General features: G+C 55.1%; 1 protein-coding gene across 5 annotated transcripts in view; it reads left to right on the top strand.

The window, feature by feature from the left end:
* The first annotated feature begins 240 nt into the window (after window positions 1-240).
* Window positions 241-20,988, top strand: part of TNRC18 (trinucleotide repeat containing 18) — an 84,080-nt gene continuing 63,332 nt past the window's right edge. For 2 of the 5 annotated variants that reach the window (XM_060032505.1, XM_060032506.1), the window contains exons 1-2: window positions 243-1,305; window positions 3,213-3,645. In XM_060032505.1, coding sequence (XP_059888488.1) covers window positions 3,459-3,645 — 187 coding nt within the window. In that variant the 5' untranslated portion in view covers window positions 243-1,305; window positions 3,213-3,458. Of the gene's footprint in view, window positions 1,306-3,212; window positions 3,646-20,988 lie in introns of all 5 variants that reach the window. The other 3 variants (XM_060032507.1, XM_060032508.1, XM_060032509.1) reach the window with 2 other exon arrangements.

Raw genomic sequence — 20,988 nt, forward strand, 5'->3', positions numbered from 1 at the left:
GAGCCTTTGGGGAGGGGCGCGTGCAAAGCGCCGCAGCCCGGGCCGGGGCCGAGCGGGGGGCGCGCCCTGGCCCGCGTTTCTATAGGAACCCCTTTTAGGAGATTAGAGACTCACCCGCTGCCCGCCGCCGCGGCCTCTCCAAAATATTAATCAGTAACCATCTGACACCGCGTTTCAGGGAGGAACCCGCAGACCGGGGCAAGGAAAACCGCCTTCTCGCCTGCCCATCCCACCCAACCGCGCAGTTCGGGGAGGGAATGAATCGCTGCTTTGTTTTAAAGTGGGGTGGGGGGAGGAGGGAAAAAGCAGCCCTTGTCCGTTTTGGCGTCTCCACCGCGCGTTGTAGAAGGCGCGCCCTAGGGGAGGTGGGGAGCCGGGGGCCCGGGCCCGGGGTGCAGCCCGCCGGGCCTCTGGCTCTTCCCGGCTCGCTCGGCTTGTCACCTCCTCCTGCGAGCAGGAAGCTGACAGGCGGCCCATTAAACTGCGCCTTGCAAAGCCCTGGATTGCGGCGACAACCATCTTCCTCTATTTTGATCACTCAGCCCAGACGCTGGGGGAGGGGGGAGGAAAAAGGAGGAGGAGGAAGGGGGGGGTCCGAGCTGGTGGAGGGGGAGGGCTGCCTAGAAACGGCCCGGAAAAATTCTCACCACCAGTTTTGATCATTCAGCCCCACCGAGGGGAGCCTAGAAACTGCTGGAGCCCCTAGGTCCGTAATTGGTTTTATAGGGATGGCTGAGGGCCAAGGTGTTTACATGCGCGTGATTGGCGGCGCGCGCGGCCAATGGGTGGCGGCCGGGGGCAGGCCTGGGGGGGAGGCGGGCACCCGGGAACAATGCGTGTTTCTTCGCCGTAGAGTGTTCCCCTCCCCCACCCTCCCCTTTCCCGCCCCCCCGCGGCTTTTTTTTTTTTTTTTTTTTAGATCCAGCGAGAGGAACTTGAAAGGGGGGTTGTGTAATGTACCTTTTCCAATCCCGGGCTGTATATGGAGATTTGGGATTCTTTAAACCGGCGCTACCTGGATTTTATTAAAAAGCGGGGAGCTCGGCGGGAGGAAAGCTGGCTTTTCCGGGGGCTGCGGGAGCCCGGCCGCGGGAGGGCGGAGGAGTTGGCGCGCCGAGCGCTCGGCCCGGGGAGCGGTTTTCTACCAAAAAAAGGAAAGGCGGGCAAAAAGTGTGAGGCGGCTGCGGGTGGCGAAGGGGAGCAGCGGCCGCGGGATGGCGGGCAGCACGGGCGCCTAGCCGCGCCGGGAGCCGGGGCCGCCACCGGAGTCGCCGTCGCCTGGAGCCGGGAGCCCTGCCGCGCCAGGTACGCCGCTGGGCCACCCGCCTGCCCCTGGCCGGGCGCGATGGTCTCCAAACTTCTCCAGATGGCCCCCCACCCCGCCTCCCCCCTCGGGGTGCGCCGGGGATACCCTCAGCTCTCCAGCTCCCGAGGACAGAATCGGGGGACCAGGGCCGGCGTGGTGGGGTGCCCCGGGAGGGGTGGGGGCAAGTCCCTGCGCCCCGGGCGCCCACCTGAGCCCCCAGCCCTGCTCTAGCCCTCCCAACCGGGCCGAGGGGCGTCGGTTCCCTTCTCGGTTCCCGGCAGGCGGTGGGGGAGCCAGGGACGCCTAGACGTTTTCGATTATAGGCTGTTTTTAATTAAAAGCCGGAATTCAGCCATTTTAACTGCATTTAAGAGGGGAAGAAAAGTAGGGAGAACGCAGCAGAGCCCGCAGATGACCGAGCCAGCTTCTCTACCAGAGCAAGGGTGTTCCGGGGGGCTTCACCCCGACTTCCCCAAAGTGGGGCGCTGGGGCATGACCCGAAGCGCTGGCTTTTAAAAGAAAGCTACACAAAGAATTTTTTTTTTTTTAAATCACGGAAAGCTCATCGCCTGACATGTATCTTCGGATGTGGCGATCTTAGATTTTTCTAAAGTAAACGCGGATCTGGTAACCAGAGCCTGATGGGAGGCAGCGAGGGAGGGAGGGGGTGTTTGTAACCAAAACCGGGTTAAAATAAGCATCCTTAGCAAAGTTGGGGAGGGAGGCTGGAGGACGCCGGGGGGTTGCGGCTGAGAGGGTCTGCAGCTCCGGGGCCTGGCCGCCGGTCGCGGGGAGCAGGGCGGGCACCCGGGAGCCGGTGGCTTTGGCTTGACCGGTGGCTGGCTCTAGGAGCGCCCGGGCCTCTTGGAATCAGGAATCCGAGCTGCTGAGGGCAGACGGAGAGCGAGGGCAGGGTTGGCTCCCAGACCGCCTCCCGCCCCCACGGGAATCGGCAGATCTTTAAAATAAACAGCTTTATACTGGAACTACAGGGGGATTTGCCCAACGCTGGGGGAGGCGCCCCTCGGTCGGCCCGCGACGCGAAGGTTTTCTTTGTAGGTTATTTGTGGGGTTGGGGGCAAGCTAGGGTAGGAGCGAGACCCTTGAGTCTCTCCCTTCCCCTCTGACGCCCCCCAAATTCCCCGCGCCAGGCCACGTCCTCGGGCCGCAGGATTCCCAGGCCAGGGCGCTGGAAAATGAAACCAAAGCTTGTTTTGAAGGATTCTTTCCAGTCCTCGGGCGAGAATGCCACGTCTCGGCTCTTCGGACTTAGGCTCTGCGACTCACAGTGGCCCGAGGGGGGTGGCACGAGGGGGCGATGAGTCTCTTTAAAAATAATAAACCCGCTTAGCACCCTCTTTCATGAAAAAACTACTAATTCCGAGGCTCGGGGCGAGCTCAGGGGAACCAAACTCAGAAAAGGGAGACAAGGGCTCCCAAAGGTTAAGTATTAAACTTTCCAGATAAGATAGTTACATAGTGTTTAGGGAGACTTTTCGAACTGCTCGTGGAAAGGTTTCACTGTTTGAAACCCCGGAGCATGTGACGCCCAGGAATCCAACACACTTCGGAGGTTTGTATTGACGCGCTCGGGGCGCGGCCGAGGGGCCTTCCCCAGTTTCGGGAGCACCCGTGAGCTGCCGAGGCAGAGTCTGGGCTGGGGCGTAGCGCGCCACCGGCCACCTTTTGAGCCGTTGCCCGTGAGCCCGATGCCGCCGAAGGAAGGAGCATGGAATTTAACTTTTTATGGAAAAGGGGCTACTCCCGATTTCATTTCTGGCCACCACATCGGCAGCCCCCGACCCCGAACGGCATAGACGACTTTCTGAACTTGTTTCTTTTTTCCCCTCCTTTTTCTTTTTTCCCCTTCTGTTTCTTCCGCGGCCCGTCTCCTCTCCCCGCCAAGACGCCTTGTGCGCCGCCTCGCGCAGCTCCGCCTGGCCGCCCGGAGGGGCTCCACCACCGGCCGTCTGTGCGCCTCGGGCCGCAGGCCCGCCGCCGAGCGCAAGACCCGCTGGCCGCCGCCGCCATGCACGCCGCGGAGCCCCCGCCGCCCGAGAACTCTGGGACTACGTCGAGGCCGAACTTTTAGGTCCCACTGAACTAGGCCCGCGGGCCGGGTGGGGGGCTGGCCGCGGCACTCCCGCGGAGGATGGATGGCCGAGACTTCGGGCCCCCGCGGTCTGTGCACGGCCCCCCGCCGCCGCTGCTGTCCGGCCTGGCCATGGACAGTCACCGCGTGGGCGCCGCCACGGCCGGACGCTTGCCCGCTTCAGGCTTGCCCGGCGCGCTGCCGCCCGGGAAGTACATGGCCGGCCTCAACCTCCACCCGCACCCGGGTAAGTGCCTTGCGCGATGCCCGCCCTCAGTAGTCTCCTCGGGATCCTGGGAGGGAGGCCCGGGGAAAGTGCTAGGTCCGTCCCCCCACCCACCCCCGGCGTTCGCAACGGGGGTTCGGCCCCTCCTTCTCCCTCGGCCGGTCCACTGGGTGCCCATGGGTTGCCGGCAGGCTCAGTTCCCGGGCCGGGGAGACCCCTGGGCCCGGGGCAGAGGCCAGTCTGGAGGCTCCGGTGGAGAGGGGCGCGCGACTCAGCTGCCTTCCCCGGCGCTTCGGGCCCTCCCAAGGCGCTCGAGTCTGCCGAAACCGGAGCCACCAGGGGCTATTCCAAACCCCGGGCTCTTGCAACTCGAGCCTGGGCTGGAGTTTTCAAAATCTGGGCGAGAAGAGAACAGACCAACTCCATACCCTTTGAGACATCTGCTCCCAGAGCCGGAATAGTTTTTGTGGCAAATGTTTTTTCAGGCGCCCTGGGCCTGGGTTCGTTCCTTAGCTTCTTAACTCTCGTGCGGGGTCTCCAGCCAGCCCCGGCGCCTGAGGGTGCGGACGGACGAAGACCCCAGCCCTGGGAACGCGGCCTCCGGGGGGCGGGCGGCCGGCGGCCCTTGGGAGACCCCTCATCCCACCCCCCCCCCACACCCCCGGGAAGGAGGGCAGCAACCCCGGCCCCGGGGACCCCTTGTTTTCCTGCGGGAAGGCAGGGATGCAGATCCTGGGCAGTCGCCATCCCGAAGCTAGGGGAAGGAAGTGGCGCAGGAGCGGATCCGCGGGGCACGATCGGCGGAGGGAACACCATGGGTCTGACATGGAAGCGCGGGAGGAGGTGTCCGAGAAGGCCCGGCGGCTTCTGCCGTTTCCCGAGAGGGGCTGCCCAGGCTCGGTGGGGGCCACACTGGAGAGGGAGAAGATTGCCCCACGCGAGCCTCGGCCGCTCCAGTCCGGCGGGGTGGGAAGGGAGACGCGGGGACCTCCAGACTTGCCTTCGGCCGCCGCAGAAAACCCGGTTCCTCCTCCCCCGGCTGCCTCCAGCTTTGTGCCTGGCGTCCCACGCTTCAACTTAAAAAAAAATCCACCTCGGGCTTGCCTGGTGGCGCAGTGGTTGGGAGTCCGCCTGCCGATGCAGGGGACACGGGTTCGTGCCCCGGTCCAGGAAGATCCCACATGCCGCGGAGAGGCTGGGCCCGTGAGCCGTGGCCGCTGAACCTGCGCGTCCGGAGGCTGTGCTCCGCAACGGGAGAGGCCACAACAGTGAGAGGCCCGCGTACCGCAAAAAAAAAAAAAAAAAATCCACCTCTCCCACAACAAAGCGTAGTCTAGGATTCCTGTGATTTCTCGGGGAGCTCCCGACGCTCCCTTGGCCTTGGGGTCTTGGAGGGGACAGCTCTGGGCCGCAGCAGCCGCCTTGGCCCTGACGCACCGACCCAGCGCGCTCGGCAGCACTCGCTATTTTTGCCCCTCTCTTTGATTTTTCTCTTGGAACTTTTCAGAAACCAGAGTCCCAGGGCTCGGCGGGACAAAGGGCCTTTGTGAGGCGCCAGGCGGGGGAGGGGCACGCACGGGGTCGGGGGGGGGGCCGGGAGCGCGAAGATCCCCGCCTGCCCGGGGGGGGGGTCGAGGACCGGGTCGTGGCCTTGGGGTGCGCGTGTCCCCCAGGAGCTCTGCCCGGCCGGCCACGCCGAGGGCTAGGGTTTTCTCCCAAGTGGTGCGCTTCCGGTGAGGGAGGGGTGCCGGAGACCCTAGAGGAAGGGCTGGGGGGCGGCCCTGGGGTACAAAGGGCCTGTTGGGCTGTTCCCTTTTGCGCGCGCCCAGAGGCCGCGGTCATTTTTGTGTTTGCGCCCTTAAGGTCGCTTGGCCCGGCCCGGAGAGGTGGCAGGGTTCTGTGGCCTAGAAGTGAGACCCCAGTCACTCTGGCTGGCAGGGCCTTCACTCGCCTTCCGAGAGTCTGCGAGAGGGCGCCGCGGACTCCCGGTGTCCAATCTGGCTGGGGCCTGGCGGCGGCCAAGCGTTCTAATGAGAAGCAGCCGGGGAAACAGCCACCGCTCAAGGGGGCCAGGGCCGCGCCGAGCCCAAGCGCAGCAGCCAGGCCCCCTAATAACCATTAGGTGGATGGGGAGGCTGAGGCACGGGGGGAAGGGACTCGGGGGAGGGGCAGGCAGGACGCGGAAGCAGCGGGAGGTGGCCGCAGAGGCCTGTGCCTGCACTTTGTGAGTTAGGACCTGCCTGAGTTTTGCGTGCTTGGCGGCTGAGGTCATGGAGGAAAGAGGAGCCGGGCGCGGGAAGCGCCGCCACTCAGGCCGGTGCTCGCTCACCCAGCAGGGAAGGGTGGGGGGTTGACGCTGCCTCTTGCTCCCCGCCGGTCGAGTGGCCGCACTGAGACCTAGGGACCCCCAGACCCTGGGCCGACGCCCAGACCAAGCCTGGTGCTCATTCCATTAGCCAGGCGGTGGGGAACTGCTCCCCGTTCACTGCTTGGGGCGGGGCAGGCTTACAAATTTCTCAACCCAGCACCCGTCCCCGCCTTTCTTGCGGGGTGCAGGTGCTAAATTTTCCGCTTCCAAGGCGCATCACCTTCTTGGCTGTCAGCTCCCTAAGTCACGCCAACGTTATCAGCCGCATCTTTGTTTATGCTTGTACTGGGAAGCCTGGAGAAGCTGAGCTATTTGCCTCAGGTCACACAGCTGGAGAGGCCGAGTTACCTCTGGACTCCAGCGTGGGCGGGAACTCCGGGTGAATCCAGCTTTCCGAGGTAGAGGGAGCTGCCCCCAGGAGGGCTCACAGCTGGAAGGGACCCTGGCTGTGGGGGGGTGGCTGGGACCCTATTCAAGCAGATATTGACAGGGGGTTGGGAGACAGCTTTCTGCATCGTGGATCCGGGTGCAGAGGGATGGTTCCTTCCTCTGCAGAAGAGGAGGTGAAATCAGGAATAAATGGGGTTTGGGATAGAGGGTCCCGGTTACCTTTCCAGTAATCTTGAGTATCGATAGGTGTGTGAGCCCTAAAATATTCACAGCAGTTGGGGAAATGGGCAAGTAAGTGACAAACGCCTGGGCGACCTGCTCCTCTGTTCTGGGGTTGGGAGGCCTGGACTCAGTTGCCCTCACCATTGCAATTAAAGAGCTATTAGCAGGATTTTGTGCTTGGATGTTTATTCTCCCTGACCCCACACCCTGGGCCGGCCCCTGGAGGATATGTGAATGGGGGGTGGGAACCCAGGGTCAGAATGGGGAGGCCCTGCACTTTGGACCGGCCAGTGGACAATAGCGGGCCGTGGGCCTTCGCCAGGGTCTGATCAGCTCTATCTCTGGAATCCAGTCAGCCTGCTGAGATTGATTTAAGAAGATTAATCAGCGGGACTGGCTGGTGGAGGGATGCGATCCTCAAGGGAGATTTGCTGGGCGCATCCTTGTGTGGGCAGAGGCATAGGGGAGGCCTGGGGAACGTTCTAGAATCTGGAAGGGCCTCCCCAGCCCCCTGGCTCTCTGAGCCTCCTGGTTCTTTAGCTCTCAGCCTCAGCACTGTCTTCTTTCCTCACTTGTTCATTTACTCAGCAAAGGATTTCCAAGTGCTTCCTGTGTGCCAGGCACTGCTCTGGCCCTGGGAATCGGCGGCGACCAAACACAGAAAAATCTTTGCCGTCATTGGAGCTCCCATCTTAGTGTGTGGGGGCCAGGCAGTAAACATAAGTCAGCGAAGGAAGTCATTTTAAAGAGAGAGATAGGCTGTGAAGGAAAGAAAATACCGAGGGACTTTTTTGGCCGGAGTGGTGAGGGGCTGTGAGCCCTGAGAATGGCCGGAGCTGGGGGGAGGGGGGGACCCTGTAAGTCCCTGAAGGCCAGTAATGAGGTCTTGGAATTTCAAACTCTGAGGAATGAGAAGGCAGGGTTTTAAATGGAGGGAGTGACTCAAATTGAGGGACATTTTACAGAACTAGTCTGGACTCTTAAAAAATGTCAGTGGCATGCAAGACGAAGGCTGAGAACTGTTCCTGGTTGAAGGAGATGAAAAAACTGACAGCAAAAAGGCCATATATAGCCCTCGATTGGATCTCGGATCAGGGGAGAAATTGCTCTAAAGAACATCACTGGGGCAATTGACAGAATTGGAATATGGACTGTAGGTTCGCCCATAGCATCAAGTGAATATCAGGTTTCACGAAGTTGATCACGGTAATGTGATTATGTAACAGAACGTCCTTGCTCTTGCGAAGTAAGAACACTGAAACGTTTAGGGGCAGGGGACTTGATGAATGCAAGTACTCTCAGGAATGGCTCAGGAAAAGAAAAAAAACAATATCTAAAATTTTTAGACGTGGGAGACAACGATAAATCAACTGATTTCCAATAAATCGGCTTCTCACCCTGTCACACGTAGCGTGAGAAAGCAGTTCACAACTGCCGAACCTGGGGAAGGTCATATGGCAGTTGGACTATTTGCTAGTTGGACTGTTTCAGACTTTGAGTTTGAAATGATTTCCAAATGGGCATTTAACAAAATTAATTTGGATTGCTGGAGATCGGTAGACGGGAGGGAAGAGGGAACTTGTCTGTGGTGAGGAGGTTGTCAGGGAGGTGATAGTGACCAGGGAGGGAGGCTGGAGGTGGCCAGGGTTTCGTGTCTTGTGGAGGTGGGGCTGCTGAGATCGATGTGGAGGGGCAGATGAGGAGGACAGCAGATGGATTTTTGGTCAGTGCTACTTCTGGAGGAATGGGGAGGAACAGGTTTGAGGAGAAGCTGGTGATCGAGCGTTCTTGATCTGGATGTGGCCAGGTCGGGGTGATCTTGGCTCCTGGAGTGGACCAGTCTGCAGTCTGATCTCACGTAACTGCCACCTGGTCCCTTAGAGCCCTGTCTTTGGTCACGTGGGGTCCTGTCTTTCACCCAGAATCTGCCCCCATCATGAACCTCACCTGTCCTTTACTTCCCAGCCCAGCTTTTGAGGGCCCCTGTGGGAGCTGCTGCTCAGGACAGGTCTTGGGCCTCCCCAGGGGCAGTGGAGACCCCTGGCCAGTGGCCAGTCTTGGCCCTCAGGGCGAGGGTCCTTGCCACGCCAGCTGCCCGTAGAGGCCTGGCATCTGACTTTGGAGGATATCAAGGCCATTGGATCGGAATCACAAAAACAAACCGTCTTTGCATGCCGTGAAGGCATTCACCATCTGCATCCCAGGTTCTTTTATGAGCTAATGAAAGTGATGGACCCTCAGCCCAGAGTAAAAAACCTGCTTCACACTCTCAGTAATAATTTTGCATGTTCTGGGCCTTATGCACCAGCTTAGGTTCATCTTGCAATCTCCAGGTAACTGCCGGGGGCAGGAGGGCCTCGGGGCTGAGGTCGGATTTTGCTCTTCCACTTACTGGGTGATGACTCTAAGCCTAGATTTTCTTATCTGTGAAATGGGTCCATTAATGGTACTGAAGTGCCTAGCGTACGAATAGCCCTGTGCAAAAGTTACAGTAAAAGTGATCGCTGTAATTAAAATTGTCCTGAACCAGTGACTCACGAGTCCCTGGCTCTAGTCTGGTCCTCTCTGAGGACCTCTGAAATTGTGTACGTAGCCCCTTTGTATGGTCCACGGGCTCCTTAGACTCCAGGGTGCCAACTGGAGCCCATTATTTTTCTTATTCTCCTTTTTTGGTGGAATGGATACTCTGTGAAACGCTTCAATCCTGAGTGGTCAGTACTTGCAGTTTTACAAAATGAACACGCTGATGTCACCCCCAGCCAGCTCAAGATCAGGACGTTTCCCGCATCCAGAAGGTTCCCTCTGCTCTCTCCTGGTCACCATCCACCCCACACCCAACTTCATTCTTATTTCTGTTACCTTAGATTAGTTTTTCCTGTATTTGAACTTTCTGTAAATGGAGTCATGCAGCCTGTCCTTTTTGATTTTTAGCTGTTTTCACTCACACCAGCGTGTAAGATTCATCCGAATCTGAGGTGTGAAGCAGTAACCGATTTCTGGTTGCTGTATAGTATTCCACCTCGTGAATACGGCGCAGTTCACATCACTCTTGTCTGTTGATGGACATTTAGGTTGTTTCCAGTGTTTGCTGTGAATAGTGCTGGTATGATCGTGCCCTTTTGGTGCATGTAGGTACACATTTCTTTGGCCGTGTAGATAGTATCCAGGACTGCAATTGGTGGGTCACAGAGTATGTGTAGGTCCCGCTTTTGTAGCTGTGAGCTTTCCAGTGGTCGCACCATTGTGCAATCCGTTCCCTGTCTTCCCAGCACGTGATATTGTCAGTTGCTTTAAATTCTATTCATTCTGGTGAGTAAGTAGCAGTACCTAATTGAGCGTGCGTCCCCTCCACCCCCACCCGCTCTGCATCTTAGTTCCCCAACCAGGGACTGAACCCGTGCCCCCTGCACTGGAAGCTCAGATTCTTAACCACTGGACCGCCAGGGAAGTCCCTGTGCCTGCATCTTAAACACTTTTTTTCCCTCATTTTTTTAAGTTTTATTGAGGAATGCTTTGCATCCTGTAAAATTCACCTAGTGAAAGTATACACTTCTGTTTTATGCAGAGTATAAACTTTAAAGTTAGGTGTCGTTTAAAAAGTCAGATGGTGTTAGAAGGATTATAAAGAGAACCAGCAATCCCTTGCCTCCTGTCTCCCCATTCCTGATGCCCCCTTTAAATTCTCCTGGCTGTTTTTCTTTTTTGGCCTTTTCATCCCTATTTTTCTGGAATTCCCTGCTTCTACTGCTAGTTATTTTTTAGATTTTGAGATTCTTTATCGACTTCTATAGAAGATGTGGATTTTGCATAGGCCGTCCAAGTCTCTATCCTGACTCTCCCATTTATTAGTGTGAGACCGTAGGCAAGTTTCTTTTACCTCTCCTACCTTGATTTTCTCATCTGTAAAATGGGGATAACAATAGTATCTACTTCATGAGATTGTTATGAGGATTAAATCATTAATACACGTAAAGCATTTAGAACAGTATCTAGAAAATAAGAAGCACTTAGTACACGTTGCTTGTCGTTGTTGCCTCACGCCATCCCCCACCCCCATCCCTCCTTCCTCTCTCCTCCCAATATTTGTGAAATACAGTTTTGTTTTGTTTTTTGTTTTGGCCGTGCCACGCAGCCTGTGGGATCCTAGTTCCCCCACCAGGGATTGAACCTGGGCCCTCCTGGACCCTCGGCAGTGAAAGCACAGAGTCCCAGCCACTGGACCGCCAGGGAATTCCCGAAATACAATTTTGTTGAGATCAGTTTTATTATTATGGCTTTGGATCTGTAAATGTCTGTATTTGAGCCAAGTGATACAATAAAATTCATTTCTTTATTTCCTTGAGTTATTAATTGCCTCTTTTTTCCCCCCATTTGCAGGGATTTCTTAGAATCTCTGTCCTCTCATCTCTTGGTATAGTTTTCATTTGGTTAGATCTGTTGGATGAGCTGCGTCTTTCTCCTCTTGGAGATTTCCTTCCTGCAGTTTTTCTTCTTCCTTCTCTAGTCTGGTTTGCCTGGTGGCTGGGCCTGTTCAGACTCACTGTCCCTCTGTGCTGTGTTGCATCTCCTGTTTCCCGATTCTCATTCCTTCCTCTTTCCTGCTTTCCTTGTTTTGGTGGAGCATATCTTGCAGTAGCATTCTGTGAAAGGATACACAGAAGGCAATTTTTTTGAGGCCTAGTGTACCTGAAGATGCCTTTATTTTACCTTCAGGCTTGACGGGCACCTTGGAAATCATTGGAGGAACTGCAACATCACCTTCCAAATTCCAGTGCAGCTTCTGAGGGTGTGATGTTATCTTGATTCTTGATCTTTGCACGTGAACTTTTTGTCTTCCCTTTTACAAACGCCTAAAATCTTCTAGAACCACGTAATAGTTATAGAGCACTGGCTCTGAAAGTCTTACACATGCTCTTCCACTTGCCACATGGCCTTGGACATGTTACCTAACTCTGTAAGCTTCTGTTTTTTCTTTTGTAAAATGAGTAATAGTGCTTACCTTTTACATTTTAAATGCAGACTTTTTGAATTACTATTAATTTTATTGGTATTTTATGATTTGCGTCTCACCATTTTTGCTATTCTTTCTAGCGCCTCTGTTAGATAGTGGATCTCCTAGAACGATCATCTACTTTTCTTCTACTTTCTTTGCTATTTTCCATCTCTTTGTTTCTTCTGCCTTCTAGATGGTCTCAATTGTGTCTTCTAACTGTGCAGTTTGATTTTTTAATTAAGTTGTCATATTTTTAATACCTAGGAGCTCTGTCTTATAACCTGGATGCTCCTCTCTTTTTTTAAAATATTCGTTTATTTTTATTTTTGGCTGCGTTGGGTCTTTGTTGCTGCCCGTGGGCTTTGCGGGCTTTCTCTAGTTGTGGCGAGTGGGGCTACTCTTTGTTGCGGTGCGCGGGCTTCTCATTGCAGCGGCTTCTCTTGTTTCAGAGCACGGGCTCTAGGCGCGCGGGCTTCAGTAGTTGTGGCGCACGGGCTTCGTTGCACCGTAGCATGTGGGATCTTCCCGGACGAGGACCAGGGATTGAACCCGTGTTCCCTGCATTGGCAGGCGGATTATTAACCACTGTGCCACTAGGCAAGTCCTTTTATTTTTTCAGTCGCGCCCTGTTCTTGTTTCATGGATACATTAGTTCTCATCACTTGCAGGATATTAATTATATTTTTTTCTGGAGTTTTCTTCTCTCAGGCATGGTCTCTGTTCCTCTGGGTCTTTTCTGTTCATTTGTCTTTCACGTTGGAGACTCTGCAGGTGTCTGGCTGGTTCTCTGATGTCTCTTCATATTTAAGAAAGAGGCGCTAACAGGCTGATGAGACTGGGATCCAAGGGGGGGACTTGTTGACCGTTGTGGAAGTTTCTGACAGTGTCTGTAGGTCTTCCTTTCTGTCTTCCTCAGTCTCCCAGGCTGGAGTCCTGTTAACAGCCTCCAGGGAGTTTAAACTTGGCCGCCCCTCTTCCAAGAGCTGAGTGTACCTTTTAAGGATGAGGATTTGTACTCAGATCCCATTTTCACTTTGGTCCCCACACCAGCCCTGAGAATCCAGCCTAAGACCCTCAAGGGTTCCATTCATGCGCAGAAATGTTTCCTTTTAAAACCGTGTTGCTGCCATTTTTGTGAGTGTGCTGGCACCTGGGGAAGGATTTTTTTCTTTTCTTTCTTTTTTGGCATGCGGGATCTTAGTTCCCCAACCAGGGATCGAACCGGTGCCCCCTGCAGTGGATGCGTGGAGTCTAAACCACTGGACCGCCAGGGAAGTCCTCTGGGAAAGGATTTGTCCTACTAGATCTCAGTGCCCTGGGACCCGGCTGCCTCTCCTCCCCTGGCCCTGTGCCGGAGAGACCTGGTTCCTCTCTGTCTCCGCCTTCCCACTAGGACACTGCCCTGTTTTGGGCCCCTAGTTCCTAGAAGGCCCTCCCTCCATCCCTATCTCTACTTCCTCTAGGCCAGGACCTCCTTTAGGGGGAAGAGAAATCAATGGGGAAATCCTCTGTAATTGCTTTAGAATTGAGAAAGACTGGAGCCCTGGGGCGAGGCCGGGGTGGATTCATTTGCATATCATTGGCAAGGCTGAGGCCTTGACCGCTCTGGGCTGCCTTGGGATCCCCTTTATTTAGATTTGAGCACCTACTTTGTGGTCTGGGTGTCTGGTGGGAGCAAGGCAAAGTCCTAGCCTACAGGGGGCCCAGATTCTGGGCTGGAGGAGGGGCTGGAGTTAAACCCAGATCGCCCTTCTCTTGCTGTGACCTCTGCTGGGGAGGAGCTGGGAGGTCTGGGCGGCTGAAAGGTGCCTGCTGGGATCCAGCCGTCTTGGGGTGAGGGCTGGCTCCAGCGGGAGGGGAGGGAGGCTGGAGGTAACAGCCTGGATGAAGGAGCTGGAGGAATAAAGCCCCTCGGGCCAGCCCTCGGGCCCAGCTGGACCCCTCCCCTCGTAGGTGGGCGGGGCAGGTCAATCTGGCCTGGTGGCTTCTGAGCCTCTGCTTAGCTCAGAGGAAGAACCTCTGCAGCTCAAGATTCTCAGCCACGTGTACCGCACGGATGGGAGCTTGGGGACGTTGGCAGTGGCCACAGGTCCTGTGGCCCAGTCACAGCACCAAGAATGTGCGAAGTAAGCCCCCCACCCTCTAGCTCTGTCCCTCAGCCTTGCTGGTCTGTCTTCTTGTGTCACCTTACTCGGGGAGAGGGGAGTGCCATGAAGCGGAGGACACAGGCACGGCCCCAGGCACAGTTTCTTTCCTTTCTTGTCTGCCCTTCATTTTACTTTATTTTTAAAGGTGAGAGCTTTATTTTATTATTATTATTTTTGTTGGCCACACCTTGCAGCTTGCGGGATCTCAGTTTCCCCACCAGGGACTGAACCTGGGTCACGGCAGTGAAAGCCCGGAATCCTAACCACTAGACCACCAGCGAACTCCCGATTTTACTTGAGAGGAAAGTAAGGCTCAGAGAGGTTGTGTCACCTCCCCAAGGTCACACAGCCAGGAAGTGTGGGATCTAGGGGCCAGACCTGAGCTCTCTGGCGAGAAAGCCAGGGGCTGGGGAGAGATGGGGTATGAATGAGAATTTTTCTTTCTCTTTTCCTTTCTGGGCTCATTTTTATTTATTTACTTGTTTTTGTTTTTGCAAATTTTGTCAATGTGAGAGTTCCATGAAAATTACTCATGCTTGTGTTCAGATTGGCCTCCCTCTGCGCTCAGTTTTTTAAAGGATATTTTTTTATTGGGGCTTAAAGGACACACAGAAGTAAGCAGAGATCATAAACGTACAGTTTGGTTATTTTTTTCACAAACGGAATCAACCAGGTTAAGAAGGGAACCCAGGTGCCCTGTTCTGTCACCCTGTCCCAAGGTGACCCCAACCTGCCTTAAACCACCTGCTTTGAATTGTCTGTTGGTGCCCTTCACGTTTGTGGAAGCATATAGTGCGTTCTCTCGGGTGTGAGGTGGTGAGATTTATCCTGCCCTGGTCGCTGTAGTGCCTTCTCCTTGCTGAGGGGGTTGCCTCCTGTGAGAACGTAACAATTTGTTTATCCAGCTCTTGTTGGACATTTGGGTTATTTTCCAGTTTTGGCGATTACTGGTGAGAAGATCTTTGAATTCCAATTTGCGATCTTTCTACGCAGACCTGCGAGGGCATTGCTGGGTCAGAAAGGTTTCTAGATTCTGCCAAACTCCTTGAGAATGGTTGTACTAATTTATGCTCCCTCTGACCATGTATTAATATTGTCCTTTTTTCCTTTTTGACACGTTAACCCTTCTGGTGGGTGTGCAGAAGTTTTCATTCGCATTTCCTCCATGGTTTATGAGGCTGAGTACCTTGTCATGGATTTACTGGACACTTGGACGTCCTTATTTGCCACTCTCCTGTTGCATCTTGCCTGTTTTTACATCGTGGTGTCTGCCTTTTGCTTGTTGATTCTCAGGCGTTCTTTATATATTTTGGATACAAGCCCTTCAGTGGGGCACAGATCTTTCTCCACGAGGTGGCTCACATTTCCATTCTCCTAATGGTGTCATGTGATGAATAGACATTCCTAATGTTCATGTACTTCAGTATATCGGTCTTATCTTTATGGTCAGTGCTTTTTTTTTTTTTATGGTCAGTGCTTTCTAATGTGGTCTTTAAGAAAGCTTTGGCTGCCCTTGGGTCGCGAAGGAATTTTCCAGTGTTTTCTTCTAGAAGCTTTTGCCTTTCCAGTGTTTTCTTCTAGAATCTTTTGCCTTTTGCCTTTCTGCAGTGCACCTGGAAGGGATTTTTAGGTATGGTGTGAAGTAGGGGGGTCAAGATTCATGGCTTTTCCCGTATGGGTGTCCAAGTGGACCAGCAGTGTTTATTGAAAAGACCATCCTTTTTCTACCCCGTGCAGTGGTGGGCCTGTTTCCGAACCGTCCTGTCGCCATAGGCCTTTTCGTGTACCCATGTGCCGGTATCACACCAGCTGCATTACTGGTGTTTGATAGCCTAAGTCTTCCCACGTTATTCTTCATCTTGAAGGTTGCCCTGGCTATTCTTGCTTTTCTGTGTTTCTATATAACTGTTTCTTTTAACTAGTACAATACATGTAAGTTTGCCACTGTAACCATTTTTACGTGTACGGTTCAGTGGCATAAAGTACATTGACATTATCAGTCAAGTCACCACCATTAACAGTCACCACCGTCATCTCCAGAACATTTCCATCCTCCGAACTGAAACTCTGTCCCCATGAAGCACTAACCTCCATCCCCCTCCCCCAGCCCCTGGCCCCCACCCTCTACTTCCTGTCTCTATGACTCTGGCTCCTCCAGGGACCTCCTAGAAGTACCATCATAACAATATGTGACCTGTGTCTGGCTTACTTTGCTTAGCATCCTGTCTTCAGGGTTCATCCATGTTGGGTCAGGGGTCAGAATGTCCTTTCTTTTTAAGGCTGAATGATATTTCATAGCATAAAGATAGACCGCATTTTGTTTATCCAGTGGACCCTTGGGTTGCTGCCATCTCTTCGCTGTTGTGAATGGGAATAACGCTGCTATGAACATGGGTGTGCAAAAATCTCGTCTATTTTTCACCCGACTTTCAATTCCTATGTAACTTTTAGAGACAGTTTGTCAATTTTCACAGCCCCTCCCCCTCCCCCAACCTTTGCCCCTACTGGGGTTTGGATTGGGATTGCATTAAATCTCTCCATCAGTTTGGCTGCAGCGAGCATCCTAAGAAGTACATGTTTGCCCACAAAGGTGATTTCCTTGAGGGGGACCCGCAGAAGTGGGTCTGGGCTTTGCCAGCTTGCTGACTTGCTTTCCAAAAGCTGGGATGGGTTGGCTGTGTCCTCACCCTCCCTCTGCTGCTCCACAGACCCCCCCCCCAGCCCACAATCAAACTAAAAATATGCTGATTTGATAGATGAAAATGACGTCATCCTGTCTCGGTACTTGTTTGCGATACTAACTTTTTCCTGAATTCGGTCATCATTTACTGTTCTTCATTTGTGAATTGCCTGGGATTCTGATTGAACGGTAAGGCCCTTTCTTTAGGAGACAGGGCATTAACCCCTGCTCTGACTTAGATGTTACAGAAATCTTGGGATGGATGGGAGTCTGAAGGTCATTTTATCCAGAGGGTCCTCGGACTATTTTCAGTGGCTGTCATAGAAACGGCCAAGTCACATGTCTGTGCTCTGGGCTAGAATGGGCTCTTTTCTTGGGTGATAACCCTGATCTGCTCATGCTGATGAGATGCTCTGATAGCCTTTGGTGGCTTCTTAAGGAATGCAGTTCCTTTGCGAGGCCAAAACGTTTTCAAATAGGAAGGGAAAACACATTTGTCTCTTGTTTGGTTGTGGAGGGGTCTTCGGGAGTGAAGAGATGCAAACAGGGTCTCGAGTCCAGGTGCTGTGGCTGAGTGAAAAAGTGTAGTTCTGGAGTCAGAGCCTCAGTTTCCTCATCCGTAAAATGGACAAGAATCTCTCCCTCCCAGAGTTGATGGTGGGGGTGGGTAGTTTGTGGGGAGGGTGGCATGGGGTGGTTGGATTAGAGACAGCATGAAGTGAAGCCTTGAAGCCCTACGCTGGCTGTGAAGTAGGGCCCAGGAAAGGCTCCTCTTCGTCCTTCATCCAGTTCTAACTGATCGTGACCTTGCCCATCCCTCCCATCCATAAATATTAATCGAGCACCTACTGTGTACAGTGTAGGTACACAGGGGGGCACTGGGGATGGTGTAAACATACACTGTAAGGCAGGGGTCTGCAAACTGCCTCCGAATCTGGCCCATCTCCTGTTTCTTGTAAATAGTTTCACTGGGACAAAGCGCAGTAGTTTTAAGTATTGTCAGGCAGGCAGAATAGGCCTGCGAGGCCTGAAGTATTTATTACCTGGCCCTTTCAAGAAGAATCTTGCCTACTCCTGTTCCAGTGGGTGGAGAGGGACAATAAGCAAGGAACTACAATAAAGGAGGAGCTAATGTGTATATGGTCTGATAAGTGGTGATAAGCACAGTGGAAAAAAGTCAGGAAAGGGGTGGGGGTGGGGCAGGTTGCAGTTTATGGGGCCCTGGTGACGGAAGGCCACATTCGTTCCCTGTCACCTGGGCTGCAAGAGAAGGGAGTGAGGTATATACAGACGGGAGTATACAGATAACTTGCAGTATCTGGAGGGAGGAATGGATTCCAGGCTGAGGTGCAAAGGCCCTGGGGTGCAGCCCGTGGGGCTGTGCTGTCCCATATTCCCGCCTGCCCAAGCCTGTGATAAAGTCCTGTGAGTCCTTCATTGTTTACCAGACCTTTGTACCCACCATGATCTCATCCAAGTCCCCCTCCCCTCTCCCACCAGCGAGGACTTCAGGTATCTATTATATAGGCAGTTTCTAGAAGGAGCCCAGTGACTCCATCCATTACAGAGGCAAGGTTCCACTGACCAGCTAAGGCGGCCTCACCGTTGCCCTCTCTAGGGACCAGCAGGTGAGCGTTGTGCAGCCCCCTGTGGGGTTCATCCGGAAGGGCCTCATTCCCCAGCCCCCAGCACCTGGGAGCCCTGCCTGAGCAGTCACGGGGAGGAAGGAGGGAAGCAAACACCTTTTTGGGATTCGAGTTCTGCCTCCTGGTGACCTTGGCCAGCCTGGGAGTCGGCAGAGCCCTGAAGCCCTTCCTGTGTTCTCAGTGTGGATGAAGGAGGTGGCGATGGCTGAGAACAGGCTGGCCTGCACCCCCAAACTCATGGCTGTCTGCTGTGTTCCTGAGATGCAGTGCATGGGGTGGGAGGGCCTGGGATGTTGGCGGGTCCCAGCTTGGGAGGGCCTGTTAGCTCAGTCCTGGAGGGGCACAGGCGGGGTGGGGGGGTGCCAAGGCTGGGTGGAGTGGGGGGCCCATGCCCAGCTCCCTGCTGCTTCCATTCCCAGAGGGACCTGGCCCTCTCCCCCGGGCAGTGGCAGGGGCACGGGCACGTTGCCCCATAGCCAGGCCTCGGGACCTCCTTTCTTGCCCCGGGGGCATCCTTCCTCTCTCACTGGGACCGGAGAAGGGGAAAACCATTTTCCAAGCACCTTCGAGGGCCAGGCCCTGTGTGAGGGGGTTCCCTCACTCAGGGTCCGAGGGACAGTGGCCGGTCTGGAGCCAAGGGCCTGGCGTGCTGGGATTCCTGAGCTGAGGCCTTGCTGTGCAGTGTGTTGTAGCACCAGCTGAGCGACTTGGTTGCCCCGGCCCGGTGATGCCAGACAGTCTCTCTGAGCCTCAGTTTCTTAGTCTGTAAAATGGGGGTAACAAGATTCCTTCACTCCCAGGGCTGTGGGAGGGTGAGCCAGGACGGGAAGGTGCCAGCCCGGAAACCTCTGGGCCCTGGGGCGCCCTGGGCAGCGAGGTCAGGGAGAGATGCAGTGTTGGATTCAGAGGCAGAGAGAGGAGCTTCCGTGTTTTTTTGTGTGTGTTTTTTTTTTAAATTGAGGTGAAATTCACACAACGCGCAATGAATTATCTGAAAGCATGCCTTTCCGTGGTAGTTAGTGCATTCATCATGGGCAACCACCAGCTCTCTCTAGTGTCAGAATTAAAAGTTTTATTTTAAGGAAGGACAGATGGAATTTGGGTAGAGGTGATAGTCCCACTTGGACCCTGACCTGGAGCAGTTGCTGGGCTTCTTCAACCCCCAGGTCACGTAGCTATAAAGAAGGAGGCCCTTCATGAAGGCGTTTCAGGAACGTGAGTTCATTTAATCTGTGTCCACCTGGAGGGGAGAGATTGCTGTTCTCCTACTCTTCAGCCTGGGGCAGTGCAGTAACTCAGACTCAGGGAGCCGTGGGCGTTGGGGCCAGGGTTTGATTTCCACTGTCCCCTGGGGACCCCCGCCTCTGTCGCACCTCTGTCCATGGTGGGGGCCTGGCCTGTCAGAGGTCCCGTCCCTGCCCTGCCCCGGTTTCCAGCAGGGAGGAGCCTTCCATCCAGACTGTGGCTAAATTAAGTCTAAATTAATTAAAATTTAATAAGATTGAAGATGCGGCTCCTCAGTCTCACCAGCCCCACGTTTCAAGTGCCCAGTGGCTCCTGGAGTGTCCAGCGAATATCTGGAACAGGTGTCTTTGATTCACCAGGTTTTGGTCTGTCCAGGATGGCGGGCAGGCCGGTGGGAACGTTTTCCCACGGGGGATCCTGGTGGCCCTCGAGTGGCTACCCTGTAGGAGGGGTGTGGGCTGCACGGCTGGGCTCCGGGTCAGCCCTGGCTCTGCCCCTGGGCCAGGGCTGTGTGGCTTTGGGATTGTCCTCTGTGCCCCATGAAAGGCCTGTGGGAAGATTCCGTGAGCGTCTCCGTGTGAAGCCCGGTGTCTGTTGAAGTTGGGTTAGGTCCCCCTTTCTAATTATGAACAGTGGTACTTTATTACGGGTTCACTGTGTGTTCTAGGCTTGGACAGTCGTGGAGTGAGATACTCGTGTGGGTGGGTAGGTGGCATGGAGGCCTCTGGTCACCAGGGGGCGGCCTGGGACCAGGGAAGGAGGGCCAGGCCTTGACCTCAGTCTGTGATGAGAGGGATGGAGACCTCTCCCACCCCAGGCTGTGCTGGAGGACTTCCAGCCAAGTCTAGGGAAAGGCGGTGGGCTCTGGCTGGACTGTCACTGCCCCCCAGAGCCCGGAGGCCTCCACCCTTCTCTGTGAACCCAGGAGGCCACCTCTGTGTCCCCAGGGGTGGGTGTGAGTGGAGGATGTGTCCCTAGACCCTGAGGAGAGCTCCAGGTACTCCAGGGTGGGGGGGATGCGGGGGTGTGGAGCTCAGAAGCAGTCCGGAGATGCCGGTGGGGCGGGGTCGGGGGGTCAGCTGCTTGTCTTCCACCCTAGGGGGACCAGGCAGGACGGCGGGAGTGGCACATGCGTCCTCAGGTGTCGGGAGCTGTGCTTGCCTTCTCTCCTCATCCTGACATGTGTCCATATGCTTTTGCCCTGAGAGGGTCAGACACAGTGCAGTCACTTAGGCCAAGAGCTGATGCCTGCTGTGTTCCAGGCCCTGGGCACGTCGGGGGAGGCCGACTCCGCTCCTGGGGGACACAGGTCTACATTTCCACGTCGTCCTGGGTGGAGGGATTCTCTGAGGCCCAGGGAAGGCCCCGAGGTGGGAATGAGCGGAGGGGCCGGGGGAGGGAGTCCCAGCAACAGGGGGCTTATCTCATGCGTCTGAGCCCGGCCCCTCCGCTGCCTCAGGAGCGTCATCGGGGGAGCGGGTGAGGACAGTGAAGTGAGGGGGCTGGCACGCCCGGTTAACGGAGCTGCACACCGCTGCTCTGGGAGGGCCCGGGCCTGCCCGCCGGGCCCGGGGGAGGGAGTTCGGGCACCGTTGAGCCCCGTGGCAGGCGGGAGCTGTTGGCAGCATCCGGACCTGGGGTGCCGCTGGGCGGGTTTCACAAGCCCGGGCAGG

Source organism: Delphinus delphis, chromosome 15 (assembly GCF_949987515.2).
Source record: "Delphinus delphis chromosome 15, mDelDel1.2, whole genome shotgun sequence".
Taxonomy (NCBI): Eukaryota; Metazoa; Chordata; class Mammalia; order Artiodactyla; family Delphinidae; genus Delphinus; species Delphinus delphis.